The sequence below is a fragment of the Manihot esculenta genome, chromosome 8, assembly GCF_001659605.2.
Source record: "Manihot esculenta cultivar AM560-2 chromosome 8, M.esculenta_v8, whole genome shotgun sequence".
Taxonomy (NCBI): Eukaryota; Viridiplantae; Streptophyta; class Magnoliopsida; order Malpighiales; family Euphorbiaceae; genus Manihot; species Manihot esculenta.
This window is the reverse complement of record NC_035168.2, coordinates 32,503,222-32,529,969: the sequence shown is the minus strand read 5'-3', so window position 1 is coordinate 32,529,969 and position 26,748 is coordinate 32,503,222. Positions and strand designations below refer to the sequence as shown.

Here is a 26,748-nt window from a genome sequence, read left to right as displayed (position 1 = left end):
GAGAGAACATGGCTTGGATGCCTAGTTCTCCAATGTGAGTTCTGGTCAAGGAGCATATCCTTCTTGGGTCATGTGTGTCGGAGAAAGGAAAGTGAAATAGACCTGAGAAAGTTGAAGTTGTAGCCGACTAGCCCAGGCCCATGGTAATGACAAAGATTAAGAACTTTTGGGTTGGGCAGGTTACCTAATGGAAGTTCATCTAGAACTTCTCTAGAGTTGCCGCTCCTATGGCCAGATGGATCAAGAAGAACCAGAAGGTGTGTGGTCTACTCAGAGTGAAGAGGGCTTTGAAAAGCCAAAGGAAATGTTGATGTCAGCACCAGTGGTGGCTCTGTCCGCCAGTGATGAAGATTTCACAGTGTCCTGTGATGCGTCCCGTGTGGGACTAGGTTGTGTGTTAATGTAAAGTGGTAGAATGATTGCTTATGCTTCTAAGTAGCTGAAGAAGCATGAGTTAAATCATCTTACGCACGACCTAGAGATGGTGATGGTAATACTTGCACTCAAGATGTGGAGGCGATACCTGTATAAGGTATGTGGACAGATCCTTACAGATCGAAAGAGCTTGCAATACATCTTGAGTCAAGGGAGAAGAACATGAGGTATAGGAGATGGGTAAAAACTGTGTGGTATTCGCGACTTCAAGGTTCGGTATATTCGGCTGAGGCAGATATTTCGATAGATGCCCTCAACCGGAAACCACTTGGCAGCTTACCCCATCCCTTAGTACAGTAAGAAGAAAGCCAATAGTCAGAAGATAAGAAGAATCAGAACTGCTGTGAACCAGCAGGAGAGTATGAAGTCGTCCGCAAGAGGCATGTAGAGTTTCAGAAGAGAAGAAGAGTTTTGTCAGAGTGCGCGGCGGAAGCGTGTTGAGGTTCTCGAGGAAGTTGAGGTTTGCTGGAGGTGTCTCCTAAAGAGAGGGTGATTCGTTATGGGCAGAAAGGTAAATTAGCTCTCAGATACATTGGACTCTTTGAAATCCTGCAAAGGATTTGGGAATGCATCCCACGAGTTAGATTTACCCACTTCAATGGAAGAGATCCATTCGTTTTTCCATGTTTCCACGATATATGAGTTCGTGTCGGGTCCGAGTGAGGTTCTTCAAAGGAACCAGAGGTGGAGACCGTAGAGGATCTCACCTATGTTGAACAGCTAGTACGGACCACAGACACACAAGCCAGAAAGTGTGGAAACAAGGAAATCCCGATGGTGAAAGCCTCTTAGAATCACCTTAAGATGAAAAGTGCACCAGGGAGACCGAGAGTTTATACTCCAGCAATGACCGTGTCTCTCTTTTAGAAGAGAGGTTTTTAGGTTTTGCTTGCTTGTTGCTTGCTTGCTTATGTATGTTAGATGCTATGTTTGAGTTACCTGTTTGTTTGTTTGAACATTCGAGGACGAATGTTCTTAAAGGGGGGAAGAATGTAATACTCGGCTAGATTCCGGCATCGGAATCCCTACCTTCGGGCGGAATCTCCGTTGGAATATGGAATTTTGATGATGCCAGAGTCTTCTAGAGGGGTAAAATGTGATTTCTAAAATGATTTTTACTGATTTCATGGTTTTAAATGAAAAAGAAGTGAGTTTTGAAAAGAAAAGACCAAGGAGGTTTTTGACAGGTTCGGCCGCCGAACCTCAAGTTCGGCCGCCGAACATTGGGGTGTTTTGCATGCACGTTAGGCCGCCGAAGGAGGTTTGGCTGGCCACCTATAAAAGCCCCTCAGACCGAAAATGGGCGAGATTTCTCCCCATTCTCGAGCTCAGGTGTGTTCATGTCCTCCTTTGGTCATTTTCATGTTTTCTCTTCATCTCCTTCATATTTTTATGAGTTCTATGGTTGTTTTGAAGAGTTTTCAAGCTTAGATCAAGTTTTGGGAGCTTGGAGACCCAAGGAGTAGTTTCCTCCCATCTCCAAGTTAGAGCTCGCACAAACCCTCGATCTTCAAGAGGTAAGTGTGGATCTATGCTTTCTTTTACGTTTCATGAAGTTTTAAGTGAGTTTTAAGAGGTTTTGATGGTTGAGTATGGGTAGATATGCATGTTAGGGTTTATGTGGGTTTTATGCCCAATGTATGATAATGTATGTTCATGTGATGTTTGTGTTGGGGTTTAGGTCAGTTTTCAAGCCCCTTGAGCATATGGGAGAGAGTATGCATGATTGGAAGAGAGTATGTGAGGTTTGGTTTGTTTTGATGGTTTTGGCCTATGTGGGTCATAAACTATCTATGTATGCTTTAGATGTTGTTTTTGGGAGTTTAAGCTTGTTTGAGCTCCTTTGTGCATGGTTAAGGATGTATGCATGTGTTTGAGAAGTTGAGTGCTTGTTTTGGGGTGTATGGAAGGTTTGGGAGGCTTGAAATGCACAAAGGCTGAGTTCTGGATGAACTCAGGTTCGGCCGCCGAAGGTGGTTTCGGCTGCCGAACCTACCTGAGGATGCAGGGATTGGCCGCCTAACCTTGCCCCCGAAAGTTGAGTTTTGGCTTGAAAGCAGACTTTCGGCCGCCGAAGGTAATGTTCGACCGCCGAAAGTGCCTGAATTTCGTCTCTGGAGAGAGGGTTCGGCCGCCGAAGGTGCCCCCGAACCTGCCTGACTTTCGTCTCTGTCTGGGACTTTCGGCCGCCGAAGGTGCCGCCGAAAGTGTCCTGTCCAGCCTTTTCATGAGTGTTTTCTATGCATGTTTTAGTGATGCTTTAGGGGGTTTTTGGGTAGTTGTTTATGAGTTGTTTAGAGTATGCTTGGCACCTCACTGGAGTCCACCTTTGTAGGATCGGACCCGAGGAACCGAGGTGTTTAGCAGTGTTAGCTGCTTCAGAGTTAGTCCAGAGCTAGCCAGAGGTGAGTGGAACTAACCCTTATGTTTTAAATCAAATGTTTTCAGCATGTTCAAGCATGTTCATGCATCATGAATACCATGTTATGCAATAGGTGGTTTGCATTAGAATTCACGAATATGATGCATTGCATAATACGATGATAATGATGTGGATGGATACTGGATGATCCTCTAGCCCTTAGTATGTTATGACATGATGTGGAATGATATGATATGGCATGTACGATATGATATGAGATGTGAAGTCCAGGTGTGGCCGTATCGCCCCTGGCATAGAGTATTGTTGACTTGTTATGGTTCGAGATTGATATGTAGAGGGCTATTGGTGACAGATTCATCCTTGAGGTGATATATTTGTGATGTGACGCATTCCATGATAGCATACGTTAAAATGAACTGTTTTCTTTTATGGTTTCTGCTCACTGGGCTTTTTAGCTCACCCCTCTCCCCTAACCCCAGGTTTGCAGGGTCAGAGGTAGTTCAGGAAGACGACGAGATATGGTTATGGTCAGGATATGTAATAGAATAGAAGTGGACATGATGTAATGTAAGGTTGTGTATTGATGTAAAAAGAGTTGTATTGCATAATGATATTATGTTATATGTTCAGAGTTATAGCATTGTGCTTGGCCCGAGTTGGTTAATCCCTTTATGCATGAGTTTTATTTTATGTTGTTACATGTGTTGGACCGAGTTTGACATAGGGTATGCTGACCCTAGGGGTTCTATGAGTTCAGTCATAGTGCATACACAGGTCAAACTGGTTAAAGGTAAAGTTTTAAATGTTTTATGAAAATGTTGGATCATGTTTGAGATTATACCAGCTGTACAGGATGCATAGTAGGCTTGCTACGGGTCCCGGCGGCCTTATGCCGATCTGGATCCTAGCGCCGGTAGCGGTCCGGATTTTTGGGTCGTTACAGTTAATATGTGAAACAAAGACTCATTTAATAGAGCTCTAAAGAGCCGAGTAACTACTTTCTCTTGGTCTCCAAAAGATATATCAGGGGTGGATCTAGCTCTCATCACTCATAAGCTATCTATTGACAAAACTGTCAAGCCAGTCCAACAAAAGAAAAGAAGATTCACCCTAAAGAAGCAGGAAGTGATCAAAGAAGAGGTTGACAAGCTTTTGAGTACAGGATTAATAAAGAAAGTCTAATATCCCACATGACTCGCTAATGCAGTCCTAGTGAAGAATGCTAATGCAAAATGGAGAATGTGCGTGAATTTTACTGACCTGAATAAAGCATTTCTGAATAATGCAGTCCTAGTGAAGAATGCTAACGGGAAGGTGATACTGTTTGGATTAAAAAATGCAGGGGCAACTTATCAAAAATTGGCCTCATGCATTTTTAAAGACATAGTGGGGTCGACAGTTGAAGTGTATGTGAATAATATGATGGTAAAATTCGATCTTTAGAAGACCATCCAGAAGACGTCAGGAAAGTCTTTAACATATTAGACAAGGCGGGTATGAAATTGAACCTGGAAAAGTGCACCTTTAGAATAAAAAGCAGGGAAGTTCCTGGGGTATATAATATCAAAAAGAGGCATAGAACAAACTCTAAGAAGATCAATGTCATCCAAAATATGGAAGCACCTAAAACCGTTAATGAAGTATAGAGATTGAAAGGGCGAGTCACTATCCTGGCTCGGTCCATATCGTGCCCAGCTAGAAGGTGTCTCCCAATCTTCAAAACCTTAAAAGGCAAAGGTAAGTTTGTATAGGGGGAATAATGTACAAAGGCATTTGGGAGTCTGAAAAACTTTTTATCATCTCCTCCATTGCTAAGCTCGCCAGTCAAAGGCGAAGTGTTGTTTCTATACGTGTCTATGACACAGAAAATAGTTTACTCAGTACTCATTCGTGAGAACAATAGAGAACAAAGCCCACAGTATATTATGCTAGCCAAGTCTTGAAGGGGGCAGAGCTAAATTATCCTCCTCTCGAAAACTTAGCGTTTGCAGTCCTATTATCAGCTACAAAGCTACGTCCATACTTCGAGTCACACACCATAGAAGTCAGAACACATTATCCTCTAAGAAAGATTCTGAACAGGCCAGAGCTGTCAGGGTGACTATCCACCTAGGCAGTAATATTGTCGGCCTTTGATATCAGGTACAATCTAAGACGGGCCATGAAAGCCCATGCAGTAGCCGATTTTCTCATAGAAATGACTCCATCATTGGAGCCTTCGAAGTCCACTGAATCAACCATGGAGGAGTGGAAGGTTTGGACAGATGGAGCTTGCAGGGCCTAGGGCTCCAAAATCAGAATCTTGCTGCAGTATCAAATTGGCATAAAGTTTCGGTATGTAGCAAAACTCGCCTTCAATGCTACAAATAATATGACTGAATACTAGGTTTTAATAACGACCCTGAGAATCATTAAGGAATTAGGTATACAAAAATTCACTATTTTTAGTGAATCACAATTAGTTGTTAATCAGTGTCAGGGATAATTTAAAGTCCGAGAATCGAGTCTTGTCAAATGCGAGAAAAAGGTTCGGTCCCTATGGGAGAGGATGAAAGATGTGCAGGGCAGTTGTGAGCTTTGCCAGATGGCCAGAGGTGACAATGAAGAGGCGGATTTTTTAGCCAAAATAACGAAGGTAGTCTCAACCATTTCAGTTTGAGAAACTACACACTCCAGCAATGGACGTGGAGGAGTCTTTTCCCATAGAGGAGGGGGAATCATAGATGACGCACATATATAAGTTTTTGACACAAGATGAGCTTCCAGCCGATGACTTATCGACCAAACAAATAATAAAAAAATCCTCTAAATATGCATTAATTGATGACTGGTTGTACAGGAGATCCTCAATACAGCCATGGCTGCATTGTGTTATGGAGGAGGAAGGTCAGAAAATCTTAAAAGATATTCATGAAGGTGATTGTAGGAGCCATGAAAGAGCCCGAAAGCATTCAAACAAGGGTATTAATGGACGATGATAATGCAAGATGCAAAGCAGCTGGTCTAGAAGTGTCGAAAATGTCAAGTACATGCAAACATCCTAAGGACCCTAGGAGAGATGCAAACAGCAATTAGAAGCCCCTGGCCTTTCTTTCAATGGGGATAGATATCCTTGGCCCGTTTTCAAAGGCAACAGGGTCTAGGAATTTTATAGTCGTGGTAGTAAATTATTTCAGCAAATGGGCCGAAGCTGAGGTAGTGCAGTCCATCACCACCTAATAAGCGATCTCCGTTGTTAGCAAAAACATCTTCACTCAGTTCGAGATCCCAAAGGTAGTGATCACCAATAATAGAACTCAATTTGCAAGCTCTAGGTTTAAAGACTTCTGTAGGAAATGAGAGATTGACTTGAGGTTTAGCTTAGCCTATCACCCCCAGACCAACGGAATGATCGAGGTAACAAATAGGACCATCCTACAAGGATTAAAAAAAAGGCTCGACCAAGCCAAGGGCAGCTGGCTCAAGCCCAAAGGTAGTGATCATCCATAACGGAACTTAGTTTGCAAGCTTCAGATTTAAAGACTTTTGTAGGAAATGGGAGATTGACTTGAGATTTAGCTCAGCCTATCACCCCTAGACTAATGGAATGACCAAGGTAACAAACAGGACTATCCTACAAGGACTAAAGAAAAGGCTCAACCAAGCCAAGGGCAGCTGGCTCGAGGAGCTACCTTACATACTTTGGCTATACAAGACAACCCCAAGGACAGCCATAGGAGAAACGCTCTTTTCCCTCGTGTATGGGGCTGAGGCAATCATCCTAAAAAATATAAGTAAGCAGCTTTAGAACACAACACCCTGAAATTTCAAGAAATCCCGAAGAAATGCAATTCAATTCGGACTAAGCCGGATTCTTATAAGAACATGCCACAATCAGAATGGCAGTTTACAAAAATAAAATATCTAGAATATTCAACAGTAAGGTCAGGTTGCATGCTTTTAATATAGGGGATCTAATCCTTAAAATAACATATGTGACAAGTGGTAATGCCAGGTCTAGTAAGTTGGGAAAAACTGGAAATGACCATTTAGGGCCTCGAAGGTCATTCGCTCAGGGGTCCTATAAGCCGGCCAAGTTAGATAGTCAAGTCATTCTCCATTCCTGGAATATCTATAATATGAGAAAATTTTATCAATAGAAAGTTAATAAGGTAGTTTTTTCATATGTTGTGTTCTTCAGTGACAAGAAATGATGGAATTGCATTCCTTAAAAAGATTTAAGGGGACAAGAAGAGGCTATAAGGCAGGTTTCGCTAGACCACCATTTGAGCACTGGTCCCACTAAATAAGGCGGGTTCTGTAAAGCCAGTCATAAGGTGGATTCTGCCAAACCACTATATGGGCGTTGTCCACTAAACAAGGCCTTAAGATGGGTTCTGCCAGGTCAGGTCATAAGGCGAATTTCGCCAGACCACCATCTGGGCATTGATCCCACTAAATAAGGCCACAAGGCGGATTCAGCCAAACCACCATCTGGGGGTTGGTCCCATTAAACATTACCATAAAGCGGGTTCTGCCAGACCACCATCTGGACGTTGGCCCCACTAAACAAGGCTATAAGATGGGTTCTGCTAGGTTAGGTCACAAGGCACGTTTCGTTAGACCGCCATTTGAGCATTGGTCCCACTAAACAAGGTTACAAGGTGGGTTTTGCTAGGTCAAGTCATAAGGCGGATTCTGCTAGACCACCATCCAGGCGTTGGCCACACTAAACAAGGCCACAAGTCAGGTTCTGCCAGGCTAGGTCATAAGGTGGTGTTCTTCCAGACTACAATCCAGGCATTGACTCCGCTAATCAAGTCATATATGCTAAGCCACAAGGCACTATAAGCCAAGCCAAGAAGACCAAGTGTCAGTCCCCCTAGTCAAGTCATTCGAGCCAAGCACAAGGTGGGTTTTGTCAAGTCGCAATTTGGGTATTAGTGTCGCAAAACAAAGCTTCTTATGAAAAACTATTGGGCAAGCAATCGACAGCCGAACCTGTAATACCCAGCTAGACCCCGGTATCGAAATTCCTATTTCTTGGTGGAATCTCGGATGTCGGAAACCTCTAGAAGGATAAAATATGTTTTTCTAAAATGTTTTAACATGTTTTTATGGTTTTAATGAAGAAAGAAATTGAGTTTTGAAAGAAAAGAAAGTTTTGAAGGGAATTGCCAGGTTCGGCCGCCGAACCTCATGTTTGGCCGCCAAAAGTGGCTCCCTTTTGCTGCCGCCGAATGTCAAGTTCGACCGCCGAACGTGGTAGAGTTTTGGAAGCACCTTTGGCCTCCGAAGGTTGTCTGGCCAGCCAACTATAAAAAGCCCCATGTCCGAAAATGGGCGAGTTTTCTTCCCCATTTTCGGGAAAGGTGAGTCCATGCCCTTCCATGGTTAGTTTTGATGATTTCCTTCAAATCATTCATGTTTTTGACAAGTTTTAACTTGGTTTTGAAGATTTTGAGCTAAAGATCAAGTTTTGAAGCTTTGAGACCCCGGAGCTCGATTTCTCCCATCTCCGAGTTTGGATCGTCCTTCCTCTCGATCTTCAAGAGGTAAGAGTAGATCCTCACCCTCTTCTATGTTTTAAGTAAGTTTTGAGGGGTTTCAAGGGTATATGATGCATGTTTAGAGTAGATTTAAAGTGTTAGGGTTTATATGGGTTATATGATGAAATGTATGTTATTGTTTGTTAAAATGTGATGTTGTTGGGGTATAGGTTAGTTTTAAGCCCCTAAATGCTTATGAATGTGTTTATGCATGTTTTTGCATGGTTTGGGTTGAGTTTGGAGGATTTGGGAGGCTGTTTGTGCATGAGAGGTGAGTTCTCCCATTCTGTAAGAACTCAGGTTCGGCAACTGAACCTGCCTGTGGTGGCATGTTTTGGCCACCTAAACTCGCCCCCGAAAGTTGGACTTTCGGCTCTGGAGGGGAGTTTCGGCCGCCGAAGGTGCCACCGAAGGTGCATGAGTTTCGGATCTGGAAGGGACTTTCTACCGCCGAAGGTGCTGCCGAAGGTGCATGGCTTTCGGATCTGGAAGAGGGTTCGGCCGCCGAAGGTGCCGCCGAAAGTGCCCTGTTCAGCCTTCCTTTGCATGTTTTCTATGAATGTTTTGTGGTGTTTTTGGGGGTTTTTGGGGGGATGTTTAGAGTTATATTAGTGTTTGTTTGGTCCCTCATTTGAGTCCACCCGTGTAGGTTCGGACCCGAGGAACCGAGGACCCCAGCAGTGAGATAGCTGCTTCAGAATCTTTCCATAGTCAGCCTGAGGTGAGTAGAATGGATCTTTATGTTTCAAAGCAAATAAATTTCAAGCATTTTCATGCATCACGAATGTCATGATTTATATATATAGGTTGTTTGCATTAGAATTCATGAATATGTTGCACTGCATACTTTGATGTTGTTGTGGATGGATGTTGGATGATCCATTAGTCCTCGATATGATATGATATGATATGATATGGTATGGTATGGAAGTCCAGGTCGAGGCCCATTCTACGCCCCTGGCACGATGTTAAGAGAAAGTCCAGGTCGAGGCCTATTCTACGCCCCTGGCACTATACAAGTCCATCCTTGATGTGAATTGTTTGTGATATGATGCATTCCATGAAAGCATGTGTTAATATATTATTTTACTATTCTGCTCACTGGGCTCTAGTAGCTCACCCCTTTCCCTTAACCCCCAGGTTTGCAGGTTCGGGATAGACCAGGAGATCAGCAAGAGTAAAGGCATAGTGTATGTAATAGTTAATTGTGGACATGAAAGATATTGTAATATATTGTAAAGTATTGTATAAATTTGTGTTGAGGATTAGTATTGTGCTTGGCTCTAATGTATGAGAATCCCTTTTGATACATGATCTTTATATAATGCTTTACTAATGTTAAGAAATATTAGACCAAGATTGATGTATGGTATGATGTCCCACTAGAGCATTTGATGAGGGATTTGTGTGGGGTTTATGTTATGACTATGATGCATGCACAGGTCAAGCTTAGTGAATGAAAAAGTTTAAAATTTTTATGTAAATGTATGATCATGTATGGGATTATCAGGTATAACAGGTTGTATGTTAGGCTTGCTACGGGTCCCGGCGACCTTAAGTCGATTTGGATCCTAGCGCCGATAGCGGTCCGATTTCGGGTCGTTACAGAACCTATGGGTACGAGTCCCCCCAAAAGATAAAGGTGTTAATCAAAGATTAATGCTGATGAGGCGAGTCTTATGACCAAGTCTCAAGACGCGCGACTGGGTGTAAATCCCATATTGCAAAGTTTTTCAAGGCGTTTCATGATTGAAAGGTGGGAGTCTGCCATGCCACATATCCAGGTATTGATCCTGTTTTATAAAAATTCTCTAAATTATTTTATGTCTGCTAATTAGGCATTAAGAATTGCAAAGTAAAATGTGCATTGGTCCCTTTCTTTGGCCAGAAAATGGTGTCACCAAGTTTATAGTTTGGTTAGACAGTATCCCTTTGGCCAATTGTTTAAAAAATATTTTAAATCATTGATAGCGACGAAAGCACACACGGAAAAAATAAATTCCTAAGAATAGATATGCAAAATATATATTTTTCATTAAAAAAGATCATTGGGAAAGAAGGAGGACTTCAATTTATTCCTCGCAAGTCTCTACTTGACCTTATCCTTTGAGAAGGCATCATCTGTCCAAGTAAAACCTTATGAAGAGGACCATTTCTCCAACTGCCTTCTTGGTCCGGTCCTTAAAATCGATTTTGTGTAATCTAACCCTCCTCCTATACTACAAAGACAAACCGTCACCTTTATATTTGAAGAATCGAAAACTATCGGGGAGATCTCTGATGCTACATAATAATCGTCCAAAGTAAGCCATGAGTTGTCGCTACAGAACAAGTTTACGTGGCAAGAATTTGATTAATGGATAATGTGATTCCACCCGAGAAAAGAAAGACTTGGATACCTTAATACCCAGTTCATCATCAAGACTCATCCTCATCTAGATAAGGCGAGTCTTAGTACAAAGTTACCGTTATTAGACACAATCCAGTGCATCTCCATTACGCTTGTGATCACGGGATCACCGACCTATTAGCTAACGATATCCCTTATCACGCAGTCGGCCACATCATCACCGAATTATGAGGAAATACTATATTTATCTTCACCTTCTTACAACATAAAAGGAGAGAAAAATGTATGTTATTCTCTCACACTATTCTTGAGTTCTGAAAATTATATCCGTCCTTCTTTTTAATTTATTAACTTAAGCGTCGGAGTGGCTGTTATAACAACCCACCATCTCACGTTCTTTTTTTTCAAATCTAACCAACCACAATATAGTTTCATTCTAACCGCATAATTATTTTGATTTTAGAAACATCAAATATCACATAATCAACTCGAGTGAGAAATTATAATCCTAAGTGGGCTTATGAATTTTTTTTTAATTTATAAGTTAATAAATTTTTACCTCCTTTAAAAAAAATTATCCCAATTAATTATCTTTTATATATGAATATATATCAAAACTTTTCAAATTTAAATTTCTCTAAACTGATATCTTAATATAATGATAAAAATAATATATTCTAATAATAAATCTGTGCATATGCAAATTTTCCATATCAATTAGTAGGATATGCAGTTGAATCGTATTATTTTTGTTAATAACTTCTATTATAGACCATTGAAGTTCTCTAAACCCGTTTATTTTTTATAGGTAAATAATTTTTTATTTTAATTTTCATTTATTTTTAAAAAATATTTTTCATATTTTATAATGTTTAGAACACTTATAAAATTTAGTTAATAGAAAATATTTTTAATTAAAAAAAATAAATTTTATTTTAAAAAAATAATTTTATTTTAAAAAAATTATTTTTCATATTTTGAGAATCTTATTAAGATTTTTATGTATAAATTTATTAATATATTTTACTTTATAAATTAAAATTAAATAATAAAAAATAAATTATTTTGTAAAGTATTTTTTACGAAAAAAAAAAAAAGAAGTTTTATGGTATGTAGTTTCCTCGTTGGTAGTTTTAAGTGATTCACAGAAGATGAAATTGACAACCACTCAAGTTGGAGATTTGAAGCCACCCATTTCATTTTCCTTTTAACTTCAAATTACATCATAAAATTTTTTAAAATTTTAATTTAATTATTATTAAAATTCTTGTAACCCACTATCAATTTTACTCACTGTCTCTAGTGGATATATCACAATCATTCTTTACCTTTAATTTGCATAATAAAAATTTTTAAATTTCAATTTTCTATTTTTAAAAAAATTATGAAAATATTCATAATAAATTTTCAAATTATAATTATATAATTTTGTTTAAATTTTTTCTGTTAGATTAAAATTAAAATATTATTTATTTATTTTCTATTCATTTAAATTTATATTATTTTAAAATTTTATAATTTAATTGTAAGATGGTATTATATATTTTTATTTTTTATTGTATATATATTATTTATAAAAAAAAAATGAACTTTTTTCTTGTCCTACGACTCATCTCTTTCAATTTCTCCGTCAAAGCCTTATCAAACCCTCTAGTCTTTACCTGATTTCAGTCACCATCAAGAGACAAGCGAAACCCATTTGGAAGACATATGAGAAATTCATAATTTGATTTTGAATTTTATCATTAATAATAATTCATTAATTCCCTATATTTTAAAAATTAGATAATTTAGTCTTTAATCTGGACTGCTGTGAATCTGAAGTTCGAAGCCCAATTCATATCAATCCTAATATTCTCCTCATACATGGTTAATTGTGAATGCTTGTGATAGTGAAGTGATTTTATTGTTGTTTTTATTGTGATAGAACTATAAGTTCTATCATGATTTGAATGCCTATTTTATAAAAAGATTTTCATACTTAAAATGCATCAAAATCTCACCACTTTCTATATAATTATAATAATATTAACAACACGTAAACAAAGAGAATTATTAAAATTATGATATATATTCACAGATTTTATATAAATTTAAAAAATTTTCTATTTAATATGACTTAATAGTAGAAAGTCTGACTTGTCAGATATCAAATTACTAATATCCCTGATCCTACTAAAAGTTTAGAACGAAAAAGCAAATTTCTTTTAACTCGCACTACTACGAAATATTAAATACATGTGAGATGAATAATTTTGAGATAACATACTCAACATATAAAATATGGATTAATTGATTTAATATTTATTATGTGACTACTTATTATTAAATGAACTCGTTAGATAAATATATTTTTGTCAAGAAACCACATACGCACCTCTGCTTGACATCCTAAAATAAAATCTTAATTTCTTTAAATATAATTTCCAGCTCAATTATTATTATTTATGTTCTGTATTTACTCCCTTTTAATCGATCTTAATCATTGATTTTGTTAATAAATTAAACCAGTGTTCAAATGTCCAAATCGCATTACTTCTGAATTTAAGTTAATCAAATATTATTTTTCTAAAACTCAAAAAAAAAATAGGCATATTTTAATATTATAGTATTTAATTGTTTTGAATATTATTCATTTCATCATCACAATAATTAAATAAAAATGAAAAAGGAAACTAATCAAATATAATAAAATAAAATAAAAATTCTCTGACGGCAAAACCCGTCAGTCGGTAAAGAGTTGGTGAGAGGTTCATTATACGATGTAGTACTTACTTATTCAAATAACCCTTTCTTATCATCCCATTAATTAATTTATTTGACATTCTCGAGAGATGGGGGGTTGAATTTTGTGATTACACAGTGGGTTATCCTAATTAATTAAGTGTAAAATCCAAATTAATAAACAAAAATGGACAAACCAAAAGCTTGTGATAATGATAACCAAGAAAGATGCGAATCTTACAAGTAGCAAGCAAGGGTTGTTAAATCCAGGGGCTAGCTGATGATGGGATTTGTGAAAAGATGTAAACTTTCTTCATTCCTTGAAGTTTAAATTAATTAAGAATTCGATGAATAAAAAAATAATAATTAAGATGGTTGAATACTTACATGATTGGCTGCAATGTAATGATATTAAGATAAGAGGGCATAGCTTTTAGAGAATAATAATATTAGATTTGATATAGATAGACGAGATAATTTTTCTTGAGATTGGGTATGGTAAAGTTGAACATAGTTTCACATCCAATATTGTTCCCAACATTTCTTATGTCACCCTTTTGTACAACCAAGTCATAAAATTAAGGGACAATGTCAAGATCAGCTTAATGAGATACAATGGTTTATGTATTGATTTCAAATTTTTGGGATCAATTATAGTTAAATATTATAAAGAAAGAGAGGGATTTTGTTGAAGAGAGAAGGGTAAAAAGAATTTTAAGAAAATCCATTATTTTTGGTATTTGTTCAAGGTTTAATTAAAAAATACAAAAAAAAAAATCATATAATTTTACTATTAGAGAATAAAGTTTATAATTTTATTTATTTTAAAGTAATATGTGTTATTATACTATTAACAAATAGCGATATTTTTTTCATGTCAAAAAATTTGATATAATACATAAAATATAATTATTAATTAAAAATAAAAATATAAAAAAATACAATATAATTTTATTTATTTACATTTTAGAATCTATAATTTAATTTGTATTAAATTAATATCTCGTGATATAATTTTTATTGAGACATCTAAAAATTATTTCGCTAATAACTTCATATTATAGATATTATTTTGACATAAATGAAATCACTTATCTGAAGTAAAAAAGTTTAATAAAACCACATAATATTTTTTTATACTTTCTAATATTTTTTATAATTTATTATTTAGTGTCTCTATCATTCAGGACAGTGAGAGCTCGATATAGCTAACTGTGAGTTTTGCTTTAACATCTCAGCATTTCTTTTGGTGAGTGTATAATTTTAATTTTTACTATAATAAATTCGATATATTTTTTGATGAAATTTCTAGTGGAAATCTTTTTGTAGATCGCATAGCACTAAAAACTTTGTACAAATTATGGTTGATTACTGTTGGAAATAGAGATGGAGATCAGTATAATGGCGTTGGAGCCTAAACAGAGTCTTTACGACGGCTCTATTGCTATTATAGACTAAAAATACTATGAGTTCGCTTTCTCTCCAATAATAGTTAGCAATTGTGCCTTGATTTGTTTCATGGTGATTGATGGAAGAGCAGTGCTTCTAGGTCTAATTATGAGTTTTGGTTGTTTATTTTAGCTCTTTTGAGCCTTTTTCTTTGATGGTTGTTGCAGTGGCGGAGGCAATGTCAGTATTGGTCTAGACTGGTATTTCCAAACTCCTCTATAGACTTGGATTGTGTGGTTTGATTTAAGCTTCTTAGCAAGTGGATTTGGGTCTTTGGTTTAAATGTATCTTTGTTCTTGATAGATTTAAAAGTTTGATTGGTCTTAAATGCAAAGTTATTTGTATGATAAAAAAAAATTATAAAATTTTCTAATTTCTTAACTTTATTAAAAAATTTTCTCATAAAGTTTTATATAATTTAGTTTTTTTAAATAAACAAATAATTTTTTATTTCATATAAAAATAAAATTATTTATATTAAATTTTTAATTTCAAATCGAGAATTAAAATTTAGTATAACTATAAAAAGAATTCACGTTTTTATGTGTTTTTATATTTTAATTTATATAATTTAATTTTAAATTTATTATTCTAAAAATTTTAATTAAATGCATATGGTAAATTAAATTTAAAACCAAGACCTAGAATTGAAATTTTTTTTTTTACCATATAACACAAGTTATATTAAAATGCCTATAATAAAAAGCTTTAAATACGGTCAAAGATAATTTGACTAAGTCCAAAGCCCACAATTCAAAAGAGCTCATGTCCATGTCCCACGTCCCTGCCCGATTCAGCCTACACCGCCTGACACTGAATTCTGGAAAATCCAAGACAACTCTTTGATAGCACACACCGACGCCCTCGTAGTTCCATCACCGCCTCATCAGAACTGCAAACACTACATTGAACAATTGCTCCATTATAAGATTTTGGACTTTTCCTTTATTTTATAAGATTTTTTTTATTAATTTATATGAATTAAAACAGAAGAGTTATGATTGTTTTATATGGAATGCATGATATGCTTTTAACTAAATATTTTATGAATATTCAATTTCAAAGAAACAACTTTCAATTATTGTGCAAGTTTCTTAATTATGAATTTGTGTTTTTCCTTTGAGATACTATTTCACATGAATGAAAAAGATAGTGAGCACATGAAGAGAAGAATTTCTTAATTAAATTGTAAATTCTAAATTCAACTAATTAAATATATAAGATATAATTATCCATAATTTTTTTAAATGTAATTATTGAATCTCATATCAGTTTGTAACAGAATAATGTATCCCGTCTTTTCTTTCAAAGTGTAGTTGCTAAAATGTTTATACTTGTGTTTTGAAATACTAATTTATATTACTAAATGATGATCTGAGATCCAATAGAGGGTAAAATTAGAGTTTGTGTGTGTGAGCTTGGTTTGAATAACTTATTCTCTTTGTCTTTATTCTTTTTTTCTTTTATTATTTTGTACTGTGTAATCACCACCCTATATAGTATCACATACAGTTATCATATAGAACCGTACGTACAGATGTACTATTATTTTCTCTATTGTCAGGTGACTATTTAATTCATTTCAACGCTTATGTTGTCACGATTCGAAACGTGTGTGATCTGCCGTCTCATCAACCTATTAAGTTAGCTGAATTGAATCTCTTCTTATTAGATTCTGACCCTATTCGAGCAGATCGGTTGGTGTGAGGCCTAAGTCATGTTCATAAGAGTAGACTGATATGTTGAGCTGTCACAAAGTTTAAATCCGATCTTTTTCCATAGGTTCTGCAGTGACTCTGAATATCTGAGACTTCTCACTTATCACTAAACAATATTAAAAAGGCTGAAATTTATAAGACCAATAATATAACTATCGATAATAAAATTATAATATGTATGTGTGATGAATATAATAAAATTTATTATAATGTGTATTTGATAAAACTTTTAAAAGAGAAAATGACTAATAATATTTTCTGTTAATATTAGTGATAAATAGAAAGAATTTAAAGATTAGTTTCTTGCATACGATAAAGAAAACGAAAGAAAAATAAAATTTTGAATTAAATTATACTTGCTTTTAAAAATTTTAATTAAATAGTAAAATAAAAAAATATTTTTTTATAAATTGATGTTATATGAATCAAATAAGAAAAATAATAATGCAGTCACGTGCCTTCTTCACCATACTTTTCTGAATTCAAATTTGAAAATTAAAATAAAATTGCAAAGTGGTAAAAAAAAATTAATTTTGTTTAATAGGCGTCTATATATATGTATATAAATACAAAAGCCTTAGGCCTTAGCGGGGAGACGCGGTCGTCTGGTGGTGGACTAAGGACTGGACAAGATGGTGGGCTTAAGATTAGGGCCTATTTCATTTGCTATAATTGCACCACGTGGCAACCAGAGATTTGGCCTCCCCATCAGCCCCTCCCTTGTCCTAACTGTCCTATGCCACGTGTATTTTACCGTATCACTTCTAGCACTCAGTTCAATATGAATATGACTCGCCTTTTATATGTCCACTACACTCAATCTATCTACAACGGTGCATTATAAAATAAGTATACTTAGTTTTTATATTTTTATTCAAGGATCTAATTTAAAATTTAAAATTATTAAATTTTTATATTTTTATTAAAAATTAAATAAATTTTAATTTAATATAATATTTTTTTAATAATAAAATATTATTTTTTATAATTTAAAATATAAAAATTTAATATTTTAATTATCATAAAAAATTTTAAAATATAATAAATATCTAAAATTTTAAAAATAAAATTTTATTATATAAAAAATATTTTATTATTAAAAAATAATATTATATTAAATAAAATTCTATTTAACTTTTAAATAACAGTATAGAAATTTAATTAAAAATTTAATCCATCTAAAATTTTAAATTGAATTTATTTGATTTTTAAATAAAAGTATAAAAATTTAATTAAATTTATATTATGAAATTTAATTATTTTAATAAATATAAACTCAATTCAGTTATTAATTAATATTTTTTAAAAATTCAGTTTTCAATTATCTCTAATTTCATAGCATATCCTAAATTGTTATTTAAAAAATGTGTGCGCAGCTTTTTTTTTTAATTATTTTTATTTTTTAATTAATATATTTATATTATATTAATTTAATAATATTATTTATAATATAAATTTTTATATTAATAAATATTATAATATTATTTTTAATATATTAATATAATAACATCATAATTAAAAATAATATTACTTATAAATTTATTTACACGTAATTATTATATTTAATATATTATTATGTGATTAAAAGTATAATAGATCAATAATATTATTTAATTATAATATTATTATATTAATATGTTAAAATTTTTAAAATATACTAATATGTTAAAAATAATAAAATATATTATAAAAAATAATTAAAATTTTTTTATCACCCAGTAGACCCGTACAATATCAATAAATTATTTTTATAAAATATATTATCCTGCAATTAGACTTGTACAATATGAGACTTATTTATAATTTATGAAAATAGATAAATAAATAAATTAATTAATATAAATATTCAAAATTATTCCATTTCAAAAAAAAATATTCAAAATTATAAAAATTAAGCTTGAAATTTTTTAATATTATTTATAATATAACTTTTTATAATAATAAATATTTTAATATATTAGTGTAACAATGCTAATTAAAAATAGTATCAGTTATAAATTTATTAATATATATTTAATTAATTAATAATTTACAATTAATTCTTATTTTATTTTAATAATTCTATTATAATCGACAATCTACTGCATATTTCAATTTTGATTTAATTTAATTTTATTTTAATTTTCATCTGATTCCATTGATATTTTAAAAGTCTCTAAAAGTTTCATTAGTTAAAATTTTAATTAAGTTCAGTTGGCTTCGATTAAATCTTATGCTCACCTGTATATCAATATCAACCCTCACTCCCATCCATCTCACGGGCTAAGGCTCTAAACACCATACATTTAGATCCTTAGTATATGCCAACGGCTTGTAGTTTACCTGGTCATGATAGTCAATTTCAATCATGTGTTTTCAAAATTAATTAAATTGAATTAATTTAAAAATTTATTTTTTTATTTATTTTGATTTAATTTAATTTTTAATTTTAAAATTTTTATTATTATAATTTCATTCGATTTTGATAAAAAAATCAAATTAAACTATTAGTTATAATAATATACTATTTTTAATAATATAGAGAGATTATATTATAATTTAAATTAAAATATTAAAAATAAAATATAAAAATTTAAATTGATAAAATCAGATCGATTCAATTTGATTTAATTTAATTTTTAACTAAAATTAATTCAATTTAATTTTCATAAGTGTTAAAATTTTAATTTTTAATTTATTTAATTTTAAATCAAATCGGCAAATTTTAACTCAGAAATCCCTATACCTCGGTGCAATGCTTTCTAGAGAATTTCAAAATTTTTCAAAAGCATGATAAAAGAAAAAACGTCATTGGTATGCAAGGCTCAGATATCACCACTAATGATATTATATAAAGGTGAGCATTATTTACTTTAAATTGAAATTATTTACTTTGAATTGAAAAAAATTTATAATTTAAAAATTTAATTTGATTTTTAAAAATATTTAATTTGATTTAATTTTAAATTTTTAGATTTTTCAATTATATAATATGAAATTATATATCTCTCTTTCGTTAACTTTCTCATTTATATTTAACCTTTTATATAGTATTTTTAGTAATGGTAATAGTTAATAATTATAATATTAAAATAATAATATCTAATAAAATATAATTGAAATTAAAATTAATAATATTTACAGTAATATTTAAAAATTTATGAATTACTAGTTAATATTTAAATATGTATTTATTATTTAATTTCATTAAAAATAAAAAATAAGAAGAATATATATAGTTTTTAATTCTATTAAAAGAATTAAAAGTTTATATTTAATAATTTAACAATAATAAAAATTAATTTTATATATGAGTTTATGAGTGCAAATATATTATTGTTAATTAAAATATTTAAAATGTATTAATTTTTATGAAAAAATAAATAAAATTATATAAGAAATAAGAAAATATATATAATATTTTAATTAAATTAATTGAGAAACCTACAATAGAATGTATGATAATAGTTAAATCAAAATTAAAAGAGTTTTAAAAAAAATTAAAATTATGCTTTCAAAAAAAAAAAAAATTAAATGATTAAATTAAAAATATAAAAAAGTTGAGCTGAGTCTCAATCAAAATTACCCAGTATTAGTATACAAAATTGCTTGCTTCCACCGGTCCGACCAGATTGCTCTGTCAAAGATACCACCAATATTATGACCTTTTCGTCATTTTCCAAACTCCGGTGATCATGACTTTAACCGGTGAAGATTAATTTTTTTTAAATTTTTTTCGCAAATGAAATAACAATCAATTTTAATATGTTTTGCCGGATAATTTACTAAAATGATTAGTTTTTTTTCTTTTTAAAGTACTTAGTTAAAGTATTTTGTTGTTCCATTGAAGGTCTAATGATCAGAGGAATCTTCCATGACAAAGTAAAGCCGCTAATTGTTGTCTACAAATCCTCCTATTAATGGCATAAAGTTGTCTCCTTTTCAGTGCCTGCGGGCTGTGCATGTTTATCCCTGCACTACATTTACTTGATTCTCCCATTCTCCATGAGATTATTGCTTGCAATTCTTAGAAACAAGGGATTATTCTCATGAAGATTCTTGATTTCTACCATTATTCACTTGGAGAGAACTTTAACCACTGGCTAATCTCATGGGATGAATTACGATCATTTGGGTCAGACTGAAACAAGCATGAGCAGCAACCTGTTCAGTAATTATGCCAACACCTTTAGTTTCCTTTCTTTTCTTCTTCTTTCTCACTTTCGGGTATGCAATTTGGCGTGGCAAGAAAATAATGACTTGTATTTAGACTTTCTTCTAGACGTGTCTTCTTCCAAGGAGCATAGCATGGAATTTCTCTGCACAAACAAGTACAACTTTTGCATGGAATCTCAGCTATCAATGTGCTTCTACTCTCTACGGCTTCAAGACCATTACTGATTGCTGCAGTGCAAAAGACGACGAGCATTTGACAAAGTTGCCCCTCAAACCCATGAAAAAAAAATTGTTATTTAGTCCTTGCCTTATAAGAAAATTCACTATTTGACCTCTCAATTTGTAAAAATATATTAAAACGTCTCTAATATTTTAAAAAATTTATTAATTAGTCAAGTCATTAATTTTAGCCGCTAGGTATTTTTCTATTTAGTTCAAATATTTTGAAAAATAAAACTCATTAGTTGGTTATAAAAAGTCTACTAATCAGTGTATTTACATTGAGAATGTTTTAGACTTTTATTGTAATATTTAATGGCTAAAATAAATGAAAAAACTAATTAGTAAATTTTTTAAAACTTTAAATATGTTTTAATATATTTTTCAAATTAATATGGACCAAGTGGCTCTAAGATACATAAAAGTGAGTTATTCTATAAAAAAATATATGAAACTCACTTTAGATGCATGGTAGAATATATCCACCAAACGATAAGTATAGTCATTCACGGTCCGGATCAAACTAATCCAAATGACTTTTGAATTTATTGTTTTACATAAAAAATATTTAATTCAAATTATTTAGTTGTTGAGCGGTTTGACATGAAAAATTTTCACGTCGGCAAATTAGCCCTTGATAATATATAAGTTCTAACTTAAAAATTACTAATTAATCATTTTGACAAGTAAAGAATGTGTATAAAAATTATTTAAATCAGTTTGGACGGATAGCAACCTCAGTTCAATCATGTTACAACATCCACAGAACACTTTGTTGGGGAGCTGATATGCCTTTATAATATGCCTACACACTGTTCAGAAACAAGGGAAGAGGATTAAGAGAGAGAGCAGATGGCAGATGAGAAGACGAGGGCAATGAAGGGCTGTATCAAGAGTGGTAGAGGGCCTTGGATAGTTCACAGAAGTACCAAAGATGGTGTTGTTACAAAATATAGGTTTCCTTCTGATAGTGAGCGCCAAAACAACAAGCAAAGGGAGCGACGACGGCGAGCAGTGACTCGGAAGATCTTTGCAGGGCTTAGAAAACATGGAAACTACAAGCTTCCTAAACATGCTGACACCAATGACCTGCTTAAAGCTCTTTGTGAGGAAGCTGGTTGGCATGTTGAAGAAGATGGCACCATTTATAGGTTTAAGGTGTAGTCTATTGATTCTAATCGTTATCATCATGTTTCTGAAATCTACTAGTTTTACATTTTTGTTTACCGTAAAAAGTTTTTGCTTTTTCAAATGATCTAGTATATTTTCTTAGTTCTCAAGCTAAATTTGTAGCACAAGTTGATATCCAGCTTTGTCAAAGCCAGTTCCTACTACGCTCAAAAGGCTCAGTTCTGCTTATAAATGTTGGTGCAGTGGATGGACTACTTGGGAATGCTAAGCTTCTGCGCATGAATCAGCACTATGCAATTTCAGGTTTTTTTTTTTCCATGGATGATCTTCATAGGGAGGAACTGGTAGTTAGTGACTCAGGATGTTGTAACCTCTCCTAGATTAATTCTAGCATTCAGAGGTAAGGTAGTCATGTGATCGATATACAATTCAGTAGCTATTCTGATTCTCTTCCCTTTCTTTCCTCTTTTCCCCTTCATCTTCTTCTGCTATTTCTTCTCTTCTCTCAGTTCTTTGGCACTTTTAATTTCCTTTTCTTTCTCACTGCCCAAAAATCTTGGTTAAGACACCAGAATCCTGGGGCTTACTAGTTACTTCCACTGTCTACCAAATTCAACTTGGAAAAAGAATACTGATGGCAAGGAAACTGGGTGGTTTAATCATGAATGTCTTCGGAGAGGAAATTAAGTGCATTGTGTTCAGGTGCTCTGCCATACAAACTTCAGTATAATTAAAATGCCCAGAATAGAAAGAAAAATTATCATACTGCACGAAAGGAAATATTAAATGTGAGCGTGAGAGAGAGAGAGAGAGAGTTATTAATTCATCATTATCACAAGACCATTCTTGTTTTTTTTCCTGCAATTCTTTGCTATGCTTGGTAATGTTTACATGAGACAACATTGCAAAATGAAGCTTGCTAAAATTCAATATCAATTGATCTGAAATTTCCATAAACAATCCACAGGAATCTAGATATATGGGCTTGTTCTGCTATGTCCCCTGTAAATCAGGGTTGAATCAAATCAAAATTTTTCTTTTTGTTTTCGTGAGCCCCTCTACATATGTATTCACAATCAGTATTACAGCACTGAAGCTTGCTTCGGCTAATCATTAGCCCACCACAACCAATTGTTCTTTCCAATCATTTCTGCTTACGTATGAGTTTAAGCAGCAATTTAGCCATTCCCTTCCAGGAACACATGAGCTTCACTAAAATTCTGTCTCCTATTGCTATTTGAAACTGCTAAGATCTCGGGAAGACATTTGCATTACAAAAAATGGAATAATAATTCATTCCATACATCAGGGACACCAGGTAAGCACCAATGAATGCAATCAGAGAATGTCTTAGGGTCCGACAACTGTTTAGGGCTCAGTGTTTCCCAGAATTTTCTATAGATGGAAGGGTGGCCATCTTTTCGATACTCGGATAACTGGGTTATGTTAAGAACAGAAACCTTCGAACCCAATCTGCTGATGATTTTTTCTACCATGCGCATTGTAGGCAAGTCCGATCCACTTCCCCAGTAGCCCTCCAAATCAATAGGGGACTTCTCGCTATAGCAATTTCCTTCACTTCCAGGTTCCCACTCCCGGCTCCTGAATTATGAAAAAGTTTAACAAAACATAAGAGGCAGTTCTCAATGGATTCACAAAGTGGTGATTATAAGTTATAAGAGCATTGACCTAGGGCAGCATCCTCATCTAATAGCTATTGGCATACTAGATGCTTGGATCACAAACTACAATAAGGCAACATACAATTCCATTTGAATATTCTTCTTTTTTTTTTTTGTCATACAAGACAGAAATTCAGATAGGAAGCTTCAGAGACTGATTGAAAGGTAGGTTACAACCTTCACATTTGCAGTTCATCTTAAAATGGTGCATGAAATAAAAAATAAACCAATAAATATATAAAATGCTTATGATTCAAGACAGCTAAAGATTCCCAAGCAGTTTGTTGTTTAAAGCTGGAAATTAATAATTGGAAGACTAGAGATTGGAAGAACCCTTTTTATAAAAAAAAAACACCAACTTCGATCTTGCAAAGTTAAGAGGATAGATAACATATCAACAGATCCATGAACTACTAAGAATTTATAAAGAAAAATCTAACTCGGCATATCATAGTTCATCCTTATTCATCAACTTGCTAGTTATAAACAAAATGAAAAATATGGTAAGTCTTCTATTGAAATCTATAACACGAAATAAGTGGTAGAACCAGCTCGATATCTATAAGTTTTATACTACACGACACGTGCAAGCAAGCAGAGATGATAAAATTTATCTTCCAGTCAGCAAACAGCCACCTGTTCAAATTGGTCATCTGTTTAAATTTTAAGCTTAATATTTTAGGGTCAATAAGCAAATTACAATTTCCACTGGAGGCAGCATATCCTAACAATGTGAATTTCAGATTAACATACGACAGGGTTCCTACTCACCAGAGATGTGTTGGAGACATGGTAACAAAGAAGACCTGTTTCTCATGGGAATTGGCCTTGGAAGCTGCCCAGTCTGCCCAAGACTCCATTGCTAACTCCATAGCTCCTAACCCATCTAATTCTTCACAAGCTCCGTTGTCTTCATTACTCCATCTGCAAGAGTTATAGCCGCAATTAAATTACAGATTCATGATAATTTAGTTACTGCATTACCATGCGTTTATCTGATGATGAAATGTGAACTGGATTGTACTCACAACAGCTTGACGGGGCCTTGTCTCCACCACAAGTATGAGTTGAAAACTAGTATATCAGCATGTTCCCATTTTGATGAATGCTTTAGAACTGAATCTGGACGGATTATCCTCTCATTCAATCTGTGATTCACAGGATCATCAGAATTAGAATCAACAAGAAGCGGAGCCCAGAGAAATTCCACAGTAGCATTATATTCCTGCATGACGTCCACCAAAAAAAAAAATAAAGAAAGAATTTTAGATTTATGCCTAATGATAGTATTTCTTAATGGAAAGTGGAGAAAGCGCATTGCAATTCACATGATAAGAAGTTTTAATGTTTTATGTTTTGTCTCTTTGCTTACCTCTGCCCTGAAAATAGTAAGTGGAGCATTTGGTGACATAGATCTCTTATTTGCTGGAATTGCTGATTGTAACAAACACACCATCGATATCCATTGGCCTCTATTTAGTGAATCACCCACAAACATCAGTCTCTTCCCTCTCAACTTCTCCCACATTTCAGTTATATTCCACCTATTGCATCAAATAGGCAAACAAATTACAAAAAAAAAAAAAAAAGAAAGAAAGAAATACAACTGTCAAGTCTAATTTGATAGAAAAATCCCTAAATTTGCAAAAGTTGCACACCATTTTGGAGTAAAACTAGCAAGGTTGCACTTATTCTAATAGAATAAATTCAACAAAATTTGCATTCATGCAGCCAAACACAGCTACACTCCAAAAGATAATTCAACGCCCATAGAAGCAAAATAGAGTTCAAACAAGAATGTACCTCTTCAAATTGCAATTGTGAGGTTGCCACCTCCAGTACTGATATCCCAAATCAGACCTTCCATGCTTGTGACATGCCAATTGGTCCGACATGTACGGACAATCAGACTCATTATAAAGAGGATACGATTCATTATCGAATACCCATTTGCCCGAAAACACATCACAGCTCTCCAAATCCTCTCTCCGGCGACCCAAATTCGGTTTCGGATCACCCCACTGGATTTTCTTACCACTATACTCTCTAGTAGAGTTGCACGAAACAAACCTATCCAAATATTCTAAAATCCCAAACAAAACATAAAAAGATAAACAAATTGAAGTACAAAGTAAAGATTAAACTACATAAATCTCCAGAAACAATAGCATACAGCGTACCTGGAGCTCGCTTGGAGTAGGAAGCAAGATTTGGTTTGATGTAAGTAACTGTAGTTTCATGTTTGCGGGAGACGTGATCTGGGTGCTCATGGATTTGTGGAATGCTAGTTTCGTTATAGAGAACTGAACAAGCTAAGAAGACGAGCAAGACAAATGCGGCCAAAGGAAAATGGGATCTCTTTCTGCTCCATCGCTGCATCATTGTAAGCAGGAAATGGGATTTGAAGATGAAAATGATTGGGCAGAGAAGAAATGAGATCCACTGCTGATAACAACGGCCTGAGAAGTCCAGCTGGGAATGAATTGGATTTGTTAATGCATAAAAGTCCCAGCAAGCAATCAAGCAGCTTCACCTGCTTATTATCTTACTATTATTATTGTGTCTGAGACTGTGATATGGTGCTGCCGCTACTAGCGGAAAATAATGAAATAATTTTTTGAAAAAATTATTGTATGGCTTCGTAATGCTTATTAGCTATTCTTTATAATTTTAATTTTATTTTTTTAATTTTTTAAAAAAATCAAGACTTTTAATTAAGTAATTCGTCGGTTTATTTCACCCGTTTGAATAGAGTCACTTGGTTTGATTTTGAATCGAAAATCGAAATTTTAATATTTATGAAAATTGAATTAAATTGATTTTAATCAGAAATTAAATTAAATTAAATCGATTTAATTCAATTTGATTCGATTCGATTTGATCGATTTAAATTTTTAATAAATTTTTTATTTTTTAGACTTTATTTTTAATATTTTAAAATTTAATTAAAATATTTAAATTTTAATATGATCTA

The 26,748-nt window shown here is 33.4% G+C and overlaps 1 protein-coding gene across 1 annotated transcript; it reads right to left on the bottom strand.

Moving 5' to 3' along the window:
* Positions 1 to 23,010: 23,010 nt before the first annotated feature.
* LOC110619989 (protein trichome birefringence-like 35) lies at positions 23,011 to 26,317 on the bottom strand. Its single transcript, XM_021763522.2, has 6 exons — positions 25,955 to 26,317; positions 25,578 to 25,857; positions 25,147 to 25,318; positions 24,803 to 24,999; positions 24,546 to 24,698; positions 23,011 to 23,694 (listed from the first exon to the last, which is right to left on the bottom strand). The coding sequence occupies exons 1-6, from the start codon at positions 26,154 to 26,156 to the stop codon at positions 23,364 to 23,366; spliced, it is 1,335 nt and encodes a 444-aa protein (XP_021619214.1). The 5' UTR covers positions 26,157 to 26,317; the 3' UTR covers positions 23,011 to 23,363.
* Between the last annotated feature and the right edge of the window lie 431 nt (positions 26,318 to 26,748).